Raw genomic sequence first — 11,865 nt, 5'->3', positions numbered from 1 at the left:
TATATATATATATATATATATATGTCTGTTTATTATACAAACATTATTGGTTACATATGTGCATATATGTTTCAGTGGAATCCCAATTCAAAGAGACCACTTCAGCAGACCAAAAAAAAGGAACGATATCGAAACATGTATGCAGATATGTAACCAATAATATTTGTATAATAAACAGACTATATACCAACTATGTCCTCCATTGAGCACTCTTTAGTCTGTGCGCGAGGATGAGAGGTGTGGGAGGAGTAAGAAAGAACACCAAAGAGTTGATTGGCCAAATAAAGAATTTCATGGATAAGGACGGTCATGTGTCAATAGAGACAATAAGTGCACACTTTGATGTCAGTGTGGGAACTGTACACACAATTATTCACGAGGAACTGAAGATACGGAAGATTTGCGTTTGTCCCATCCTTGTCACAGACTATTTGACCAAGATTGGCTTCAAGGCGGTTCCTCGCCTTCTTTATAATGCAGATCTTGCTTCCTGTGATTTTTGGTTATTCTCTATGCCAATTCCAAGGATAGAGGCTGTCGTTATGAGACAATCGAGATGGAAGAGGCTGTGACGAGTCATTGACACGTTCACACAAGGAGACATCCATGAGGCCTTCCAGAAATTATTGGAATGCTACAAGTGCATTGCAGCTGGAGGAGATTACTTCGGTTAGGATTAGAGTTTCAAGAGTGTACTATCAATAAAAGATCCCATACGAAAAACTCTGGAAACTTATTGAAGGTACCTCGTGTGTGTGTGTGTGTATATATATATATATATATATATATATATATATATATATATATATATATATATATATATATATACACACACACAAATACGCGTATTCACAACGGATTGGAAAACTTGTTGGGAATAGTTGTAAGCGTCTCTGAGGAGTGACTGGATGGAAGATTTACAGTTCTATGGACGAGAGGTAATTGTCCATCCTTTCACGAAACAGCTGTAAGAGCTTAACGCCAAAATAAGTGAAGTTCTATTCATGTAGTTTGTGATTTTATTCAATTTACGTACATATATATATATAATAAATTCCACAGCCAAACAACGTCGCAGCCCACAAGAGCCATATATATATGAGAGAGAGAGAGAGAGAGAGAGAGAGAGAAGCGACATTATATTTTACTGTGCAAAACAAGATTCCAGAGAATCTGAAACGATTCTGACTTGAAATTAGAAAACCATATCCCACGTGGTGGATTCTACAACTTCAAGCACGTTTGACCTCTGAACGACCTGATATCGCGCTGTTGAAACAATCAGCACAGTTCCCATGCAAGGAGAACTCTGGGTATATAGGCTTCACCAATATAAACAAAGCCGAAAACAAACAGTGCTATAAACAAACGGCGCAATAAACAAACCGTGCTATCAACAAATATTCATTGGTTATGATAGGATGGTTATCATCACAACAGACCAGATCAACGGTGATCACACACACACGCACACACACACACACTCTCTCTCTCTCTCTCTCTCTCTCTTTCTCTCTCTCTCTCTCTTACACACACACACACACACACACACACACACTCAACTGGAGAGCATTGAAAAGCCTACTAGGGACAGATATCGTGTGTGTCTTTGGTTTCTCTGCAAAGAGGTTTATTGATATATCCTTATACATCCTTGCAAAGGGGTGTGTCGAAATGTGCAGAAACGAGGATGCTTCCCAAAGGAACTGAACCCGCACCAAATTTTAAAAAAAATTAAATTAAATAAAAAAAATAAATTGAATGAGAAAATAACCAAGAAACAAACACTGGAAGAACGTCGCCAAGAATAAAATGTTCTCAGTCATCATGGTGTACACACACTAGATTCTACATAGAAATTAAAGGTGTAACATTTCCCAGCGATACTACCATGGGTAAGAGCACTAAACTGAACAATCTATGAGACCAAACAAATTCTGGCCCTGGACTCCAGCATAAGGCAAAAAAAAAAAAATAACCAGAAAGCGAAACTACAAAATAGTCAAATGGTTTATTAAATCTTTCACTGCTTTAAATACTCAAGATTTGAGAAATGGTTCGTATTCGAGGCTGACATTCCAAAAAGATCTTAATCAATAGAATTCCAAATTTTAAATTCCATAAAGATCTTAACCAATAGAATTCCAAATTTTAAATTCCAAAAAGATCTTAACCAATATAATTCCAAATTTTAAATTCCAAAAAGATCTTAACCAATAGAATTCCAAATTTTAAATTCCAAAAAGATCTTAACCAATAGAATTCCAAATTTTAAATTCCAAAAAGATCTTAACCAATATAATTCCAAATTTTAAATTCCATAAAGATCTTAACCAATAGAATTCCAAATTTTAAATTCCAAAAAGATCTTACCTAATAGAATTCCAAATTTTAAATTCCAAAAAGATCTTAACCAATATCCAGCAAAGTTGTACGCAGACATTCAACAGCATGAATTCCGTACACGCACACACATTGGCTTGCACACATAACTTCACTCATTCATATATGCTATGTTAAACAACAGCCAAACCGTATACATACATTAAAGACAGTACAGTCATACATGCACACATGGAAGCTTCCTTCTTGACAGACTATGGATATCCACTGTAAGGATGCCTGCACGTAGAATTTTTGTGGTAAGAGTTGCACAATCTCCAACCACACATCTACTGAGTCGGTGTTGTTAAATATCAGTGACAAGTGGATGTTCAAAACGACTGGAAACAATGCCGAGATAAGTGGAGAGCACATACAGCGCCTAGAATTCCCAAATGGTCACCCATTCGGTATAGCCAGGCTCAACGTTGCTTATTAATTTAAAAATTACTATGTAATGCTGAATAATACAAAACATCCATCATGTCATAATCTTTAATATATCTTTCTGTCATTTTTAATAATGTTTGTTTAAATATATATATATATATATATATATATATATATATATATATATGTATGTGTATATATATATATATACATATATATATATAAAGTGAACGTGTCTGTCTGTGTCTGTGTACATTTCCCTACGCAATAACTCTGTCAATTTTTAGTCTACAGGCTCGAAATTTGATATACAGGGTACTGAGAGTTGGGAAAATCTCTGTGATCGGTTTCGGCCAGAAATTTGGCGATTGATGTGTCAAAGTTCAACGATTTGACCTTTCAGAACTCCACCAAACTCCTCCGACAATTTTGAGTCTACACACTTGAAATTTTAGATATAGGTTCCTTGGACATGGATCTAACTTAATAACTCGATTTGAGCCCAAAACAATAAATTTTAAGGGGTCATAATAGGGGTCAAAGTTAAAAAAAAATGACCTCTGCGGTCTCTTTCCAATTACTCAAACAATTTCTGGTCTAAATATTTGAAATTTTACATAAAGGGTATTCAGAGATAGGGCAAGCTTTTTCATCAGTTTGGGTCGAAATTTTTTAGTTACCAATATATAAATGTATGTATGTATGTCTGTTTGCATGTCTACCTTAAACTTTCAATAGAGGCGACGGATTTTACCAAGATCAGTATCGTTTTAAAGACCTTTCATACGACAAATATCAAAAAATTGGCTAAAAACATTAATACCTTCCTCTTCAACTAGACACTATTCTACAGAGGGGGGGGTCACTTTTTTCGCTGATATTTTTTAAAGTTATCCTCTCCTTTAGATTGTCTAGCCTTAATTTTAAAAAATGTCGCTTCCGGTTTGGCAGTCGTTAAACAGGGTAACCCCCCCCCCCAAACAAAACAAAAGCTAAGTGGAGGTCATCTAGAACATATGCTGTAGAATGGAGAAAAAACACCAAAGACCCTAGTGTTTGGATGTGATATTTTGAATATAATAAACTAGTTATGACCAAAGTTTCATTTCATTCGGACAAAACACTAAGAAACGGGGCCTAATAAGAGTTGGGTCCCGTTTTTTTCGGGGGGGGGGGCGTCACCCTGTATATCTTGTTAAATAATTACTTGCTGCCTAAATATACATATATGTGTATGTATATTTATGTATGTATGTATATGTATATATAGAAACATGAATATATATATATATATGTATTCTTAAATAATAACTTGCTGCTTAAATACACATCTATATTAATGTGTATACACACACACACACACACATATATATATATATATATATATATATATATATATATATGTATATATATATATATATATATATATATATATATATATATATATATATGTATATATATATATATATGTATATATATATATATATATATATATATATATGTATATATATATATATATATATATATATATATATATATTGAGATACATAAATATTCGAATGTCCCATTAACGCTATTCATCTCTCAAACACTGAGTTAGTAAAGAAATTAACCATTTTCATATGTTGTAGTATATCTTACGCATTGGTCTCTTGGTCTTACTGGATTCCAGAACAAGAATTCATGTGGTCTGGTGAATATCCAGTTTCATGCTGTGCGCCATTCCTCATAGAGATAGCGTGGTTATCCATACCGATTTAGTTGGGCTTTGAATATTCTGTTATTTTGAATATTTGGTCAGGGTTTTCTTGTAAGGAAAGTTATGATTCTCGTCTTGGGGAGGCCTCATATTTTGACAAGCTGCTGGGCTTGATCTTTACTCCTGATCTGAAATGGAACACATACATCAAATCTGTTGCCAAGGCCGCTGGAAAAATGGTGAGATCCTTCTATCGATTCAGTAAATATCTCACTGCTGATGGAATTCTCTATCTATATAAGAACCAGGCACGTCCAAGGATGGAGTACTGTTGCCACATCTGGGCAAGAGCTGCTAGAAAGGACTTGTCTTGCCTTGATAGAGTTCAAAATAGACTTCGTAGCCTCGTAGGGATGTCCTTTTCTCTTCCCTGCTACCTCTTTCTCACAGAAGAGATATTGCGAGTTTGTCTCTGCTTTATCGTTATTTTTCATGGCAAGTGCTCGACTGAGCTTCAATCTATGGACCCCCTCGCCAAACTTTCACAAGAAACACCCGTCTAGCTGAAAACACTCTCAATAATATCCCCCACTCTTTATCTGTGCTTAAACCTAAACGTAGATTCCATGAACAAAGTTTCTTTCTTAGAACTGCACGCCTGTGGAATTGTCTTCCGTTTTCCTGCTTTCCAGATGACTACAATCTAATTGTCTTCAAGTCTAACGTAAACAAGTTTTTGATGAGCCGTTCCACTTAAGTTAACAAATTTACCGATTTTATTTTTTGTTTTGTTTTCTTTTTTTTACATAGAGGTCACCACTTATTAAGGCCCGGAGGCCACTCGGGGATAAGGGTTATTACGTGTACAGTAATCAATGGGATAGTATCGTAGTAATCGTTAGTATTGGAGATTTGATAAAATGTCCTACTTAAGGGGTCGGTTTATCAGGAATTTGTTTATGTTGGACTTGAAGACAGCCAAGTTGTAGTCAGATGGGAAACAGGCAAACGGAAGAGAGTTCCACAAGCGTGCAGTTCTAAGAAAGAAGCTTTGTTCATGGAATCTACGTTTTGATGAGTACTGTACACTCTTAGCCCTTACCCTCGAGTGGTCTCTGGGCCTTGATAAGTAGTGATGCCCATGTACTCACAAAAATGTGTATCATCAGCTTTACACTAATAATTATTCAAACTTTTTTTAAAAAATCGCAACGTGTATATATTTATATTCGTTTTTATCCATTTTTTTAATTTGTCTTTATTGATTTTTTATTAATTGATTTTTTTATTCGTTGACATTTTGATTTATTGATTTTTTTATTGATTGATTCTATTTTGATTTCTAGATGCGTCCACGCATCTTCATAAGAGGCTTGGTCCGTCCGTCGGTCTGTCATGCTTGTTTTTTTTTTATTATTGAAATTTCCTTTGGTCGGTCACGCTTCAGTTTGAAACAGCATTGCCATTGCTAATCATGTACATCCGATCTGTTCTGTTTTGGTTGGCTTTTTTTTTTCTTTTTTCCTTCTTTTTTTTCTTTTTTCTTTCTTTTTTTTTCTTTTTTTTTCTTTCTTTTTTTTTTAGATTTGTTGATAATGTCGTTTTTGTTGTTGTTTTTTTTAAATCATGCTACGATTGCATTGATGGAAAACATTTTCCAAATTTGAATAATTGCAATCAATTTTATCCCATTTAATTTGATAATGATCTAAACTCTATCCGGAACAAAAGAAAATTCGGTGCTTCTTCTGAGAATTTCTTACTCGCATAAAATGGCTTGTAAAACTACGCATGCGGCAGTTGAGCAAACGTATTGGTTTAAAAACAAAGCAAAACAAACATTAAATAAACAATGCATAAAATAAAACATTATTTGAACAATTATTGAATTAAAATAAAACTAGTAGGACCCGTGGAAATTCCACAAAACTCTAAATAATAGTGAGACTTGTGGAAATTCCACAACGGACTCTTTCATATGTAATTATCGATGTTGGCATTTTGTGGATGTTCAGCGTAAATGAAGACGCCCTGATATTATTGTAGCTCTTTTTATTAAACTGCAAAAGTATTTATTTAAGCTAGCAGAAACGCCTGTCGTAGCTCGGTCGTAAAATACGCTTAAATATGATATTTTAATTTATACAGATTTCGTATATATTATTATAGAGTCAATTTTCTATCGATTCTTATATATTATAAGGTTGTGATTTAAAAAAAAAAATATATATATATCCATATGACTATGATATATATATATATATATATATATATATATATATATATATATATATATATAACTTAAGTTCCCTCACCTATAATGAAAACTGAAACCAAAACTTATGAAGAATTCTTGATAAAATTTATTCAAAAAATAGATAACTTGAGTGCCATCAGCTATTATCGAAACCAAAACCGAAACTTATCTTGTGAAGAATTCTTAGTAAAATTATTTATTACAAGAAATTGAAGACCATAACAATTAAACGGCAGTCACTCGGAAGAAAAAAAAAGATGTAAGCGTGACACACAAAATAACACTCGCTTCCGTATTAATATATAGATAAATTATATAAAGAAGAAATTTAAGTTTATAAAAGGCAAACCAATGCAAAGGTGTGACAGACAAACTGGCGCAACTTAAGATATAATGGTGTAACCAGATATGCAGTCTCACTGATTCAATTCATGTTTATATGTATAACGATACATGTATATACATACGTTTTTTATACAATATTTTACATGTAAGATGTTTTTACTCGCATCAAGCGGTCAGATGGTGTGTCCTAGATGCTATATTTCGAGATGTCTTCCTTTCATCAAGCGTGTGTTCGACTTTCAAGCGTGCATAGCAGGTTTTATTGGAGATGGAGCAGGTTTGCAGAAATTGGAAATTAATTGATGTTTCAGATAAAACAGATGATTAATGGGTTTTGCTATATTATGTTCCCTAAAATCCCTTTAAAATATTTCAAAATATTTTTTTTTAAAAAAACCCTGAAATTTGAGAAATATTTATTAATTGATGCCTAATAGCTATTGTGACAATTTCGAAAAAATCTGATACATCTAAACTTTTGGGAAAGAACTTCGATCTCCTCTTTCCCCCTTTTGCATAAAACTAAATTAAAATAAATATAGCCACATTTTTAACCCTTATACATAAACAGAAATGCATGGATAAATAAATAAAAGCATAAAATTACAGCTTGAATTGAAGCTAAATTGATATAATAAATAATCGACTTTAATTACATAATTCTATTGTTTTAACCGTAACATTTAAGTAAATATAATTTATCGTTTTCTATGAATTATTTGGAAATATTTAGAAAATAAAATTATTGTAACCTAAATAACAGAACTAGAATGTTGTAAGTGGTCGCTTTTAACTCAGTTGTGCACAATTTTATAATTAAGTCAAAACTGATGGCGTATCATGTTCTATAGTTCGCTTGGTTCATAATTGAAAAAAGCATGTTTTCCTCGATTATCTCCCCTTGATCATTGCTTCTTTTAGAAAACACAAAATGTTCAAATCTCTTTGATGCAAGTCCAAATTTAATTTAAAAAAACAAAGAAAAAAAAATCTGTAATAGTGTACGTACCCGTCAAGCAACGAAAATTGTGTAAATAAGTTCGAGTAGTTTATTTATTTATTTATTTATTTATTACTAAAATCAAATTTTATGAGTAAGAGATAAGTTTGTGTGTTGATTCGCCATATTTAATAAAGTGAAACAACATATTACGAACTACCTAGATCAAATTCAGCCTTGTAATTGCTACGATTTACTATTAAAATCACTAAAAATAGTCTAAATCATTTTCTATATAAAAAAAATACTTAATCGACTTACGTAATTTTTGGAATATGATATTGTCTGTGACGAGTACGTACGCCACAAAGATTTTTATGCATTTTTATTGCATCATCTCCTTTTTTTCATTAATTTACTTTGTTAATTTAATTTTTCATCTATCATTTTCACATTCTTTTTCCCCAATTTTCGTAACTCAATTGTTGCCTATAAGTTATTTGCATCGATATATTTTTTGTGTTCTCGATCAATTTAAAGATCTGGTGATGAAAAGGAAAATGCTGTCTTAAATCCCTTTCTTGGAAAGACATTCTACTTATGGAAGCTCAGTTTAACTCTAGGTACTCATAGGAAGAAAGAACTCAATGTAATGTTAATGTGCATATTGCACTGTTGAATTCGATTCCTTTCATTATTCTATTATTTCAATAAAGATTTGAAGTTTAATCTAATATATATGAAATACTTTTAGTTATGAAATGATCGGTGCTGTGGCGAAAAATACGACTATGAATTAAATCAAGCGGTGACCTTGAGTTTCATGGGAGGAATTAATTACATGAGAGTAAAAGTTTTTGCTACTTCCTTTGCAGGATTACGTATATGAGAGAGTAAGTCTAGTCGGATAAAATTAATGATTTGCATCTTACGGGAAAAATTTATCGTGTATAAACAAACGTTTTTGTTAACATGTTCAAGGCATGTTAAAGTTGATTCTCATTAACAAATATGCAGTGATAAAAAAGTAAAATATCGATTTATCAGAATCATTATTATATAGATCTAACATCGAAAATCTAACTAACTTAATTATTATTGACTTTATTTAATAGATGTAGTAATAATTTTCAATATAAATCCTGTCGTGTTTTTTTACATGTATTTTATGTATTTTCGATTTTCTTTTCCTTTCCAGGTGATAGCGGTAATGTGTGGTTTTATTGCTGCCTTGCTCCTGATGTTATCAATTGCTGCAACAACTTGGATCGTCAGTGACACAGAACGCAGAGGATTATGGGAAATGTGTATTGTACATTCGGTGGATGACGTCGAGTGCACCAAGAATGACAGCTACTGTAAGTAATTGGCTCTGTTTAATGTTAATTTATTAGCAATTTTTGCCTAGCAATTTTTGTCTAGCAATTTTTGCCTAGCAATTTTTGTCTAGTTGGAGGGATGCTATAACTGAGTATAAATCTAACGTACCATGTTGAATTTGATTTATGCAATATTATAATTAATATTACGATTTTATTGTGAAATAATCGAGCGCTCTGTTTTTCTACTAAACAAAACTAAGAATATTCAGGGTGGAACAATAAAATTGTCATCCTAGAAAAGACGACATGATTCAATTTCCGTTTGATGAAAATTGGTTTTCTTTTTTGCTGCAGACCATCTATTAGTTGGCCAGTTGCGTACAAATTCCAAGAGGGACATGAGCCTTCTATCATGTCTGAAAGTGACACAATGTTCAACGAGCGAGATCGAAGATGCGCCGCTCTACAACTCATGCTCTCTACCGAACTAAGTTATGACAACAGCACCGTCAAAATGCATTGCTGGCTTGCCACGAATAATAGGGGCGTGCCGAGGGTGACGAAAACAATCTTCCCGGCCACAGTTATGGTGTTTGGTGTGGTTTCAAGTGAGGGCCACGTCATGTCACTTCACATATTTGAAGTCGGCTTTAAAGTCAACATCAAAGTGTACGTGAATGTGCTGAAGAGTGTGGTGATCCCCTGGTGCAATAAGTTGACCGCTAGCAGAACCTGGGTGTGGCAGCAGGACTCGCGCCGACCTGCAAATCTAAAGAGACCCAGGCTTGGTATCAGAAAGAGTGCTACGACTTTGTACCCTTCTCTTATTTGCTCCCCTCCTCCCCGACCTGAATCCCCTGGACTATTTCATCTGGTCATATGACCTCCCACAACACCAAAGCCAGCCTGATCACCGCCATCCGCCGAGTATTCGCCGAGCTCCCTCCAGGGATTGTGGAAACGGTATGTTCCCAGTTCCGGGTTCGTATCGAGGCTGTGAATGAGGCTGAAGGCGGCTACATTACAGTTCAATTAATACATAATCAATTTACTTGAACTGATTTTTTTTCAATGAGTTTTAAAATAAAGCTGTAGTGTTGTTTCCTTTGGTGCAATAATTTTTGTTCCACTCTGTATATATTTAGATAAAATGGAAAAGTAGAGGGTCTAAAACTTGAAAATATATCTCAATGTTTCGCCTAACTGTTACGAGCGCTTTATCAAGACTGAATTCAATAAAAAAAAAAGTGAAAAAAACGAAAAGTGGCAAAAGATACGTCCAAGGATGGAATACTGTTGCCACATATGGGCATGAGCTGCTAGAAAAGACTTGTCCTGCCTTGATAGGGTTCAAAATAGACTTCGTGGCCTGGTGGGAGATGTCCTTTTCTCTTCGCTGCAACCTCTATCTCATAGAAGAGATGTTGCGAGTTTGTCTCTGCTTTATCGTTATTTTCATGGAAAGTGTTCAACTGAGCTTCAATCTATGGTCCCCCCTCGCCAAACTTTCACAAGAAACACCCGTCTAGCTGAAAACATTATCAATAATTTTCCCCACTATTTATCTGTACCTAAACCTAAACATAGATTCCATGATCAAAGCTTCTTTCTTAGAACTGCACGCCTGTGGAATTGTCTTCCGTTTTCCTGCTTTTCAGCTGTATATAATATGGTTGTCTTCAAGTCCAACGTGAACAAGTTTCTGATGAGCCGTTCCACTTAAGTTTACCGAACTTCCATTACTATCGATTACTATATTATCCTTTTGACTACTCTACACTCTTTAACCCTTATCCTTGAGTGGCCTATCGGCCTTGATAAGTGGTGACGCCTATGTAAAAAAAAAAAATCTGAGAAGATTTGAGAAAAGGCCACCGAAATGATCTTGTTTCTGCTTGGCTGACTATCGATGAGCGGAACCTTGATTGGACACAGAGAATTCCAAAGTCTAGCAGTTTGGGGGGAGGGGGGCTATTAGAGTAAAAGGCTCTCTGGCAACGGAGGACCTCTATAGTGAAGGCGTGGAATTTTGTTGCTTATCAGGTTTATCAGGAGTCAACCCAAATAAAAGCACATTACCAGTGAGACGTAAATGATTAATTAGGGACCATGCACTTGGACTTATGTACATAATTTTTAGAATATAACATTTTCGTTTCTTGACAGGTGTGGCACAATGTAGAAGCTCCCTTTTGGGGGAGCTGAGGAGCTTCTGTATAAATCAACCTTGTGTCCGGCTAGTTCTGTGAAGTGACAGTCTAAGTAGGGAGTTGAGCAGCAAGATGTCGGTTTACATTACATTTAAACTTCTGCATTATATTATTTACTTCTTCTCAACGGTAGGAAGATGTAACACAAGGTCAGAAAGTAGGGAGAATCAAACCAGCGTCCCTAAAAGAGGAATACTCTGGCCTTTTAAGAGTTGCGTGGACAGTCCGTTGGCATTCCGTACTTGAGGCGCCTCAGGCAATAAGCATTTTATTTTACTCCACCTACAAGATAGAAGGCTACGTCACAGGTTCTTGCGGAA

General features: G+C 34.4%; 1 protein-coding gene across 1 annotated transcript in view; it reads left to right on the top strand.

Moving 5' to 3' along the window:
* LOC145297727 (transmembrane protein 47-like) overlaps positions 1-11,865 on the top strand; it is a 216,481-nt gene that overhangs the window by 161,872 nt on the left and 42,744 nt on the right. The window contains exon 2 of the mRNA XM_080143943.1: positions 9,212-9,371. Coding sequence (XP_080000069.1) covers positions 9,212-9,371 — 160 coding nt within the window. The remainder of the gene's footprint in view (positions 1-9,211; positions 9,372-11,865) is intronic.

This window comes from Euprymna scolopes, chromosome 18, assembly GCF_053919585.1.
Source record: "Euprymna scolopes isolate OS-2025 chromosome 18, ASM5391958v1, whole genome shotgun sequence".
In the NCBI taxonomy this organism is placed as follows: domain Eukaryota; kingdom Metazoa; phylum Mollusca; class Cephalopoda; order Sepiida; family Sepiolidae; genus Euprymna; species Euprymna scolopes.
Note: the sequence above shows the minus strand (reverse complement) of the source record. Positions and strands in the feature narration are given on the sequence as shown.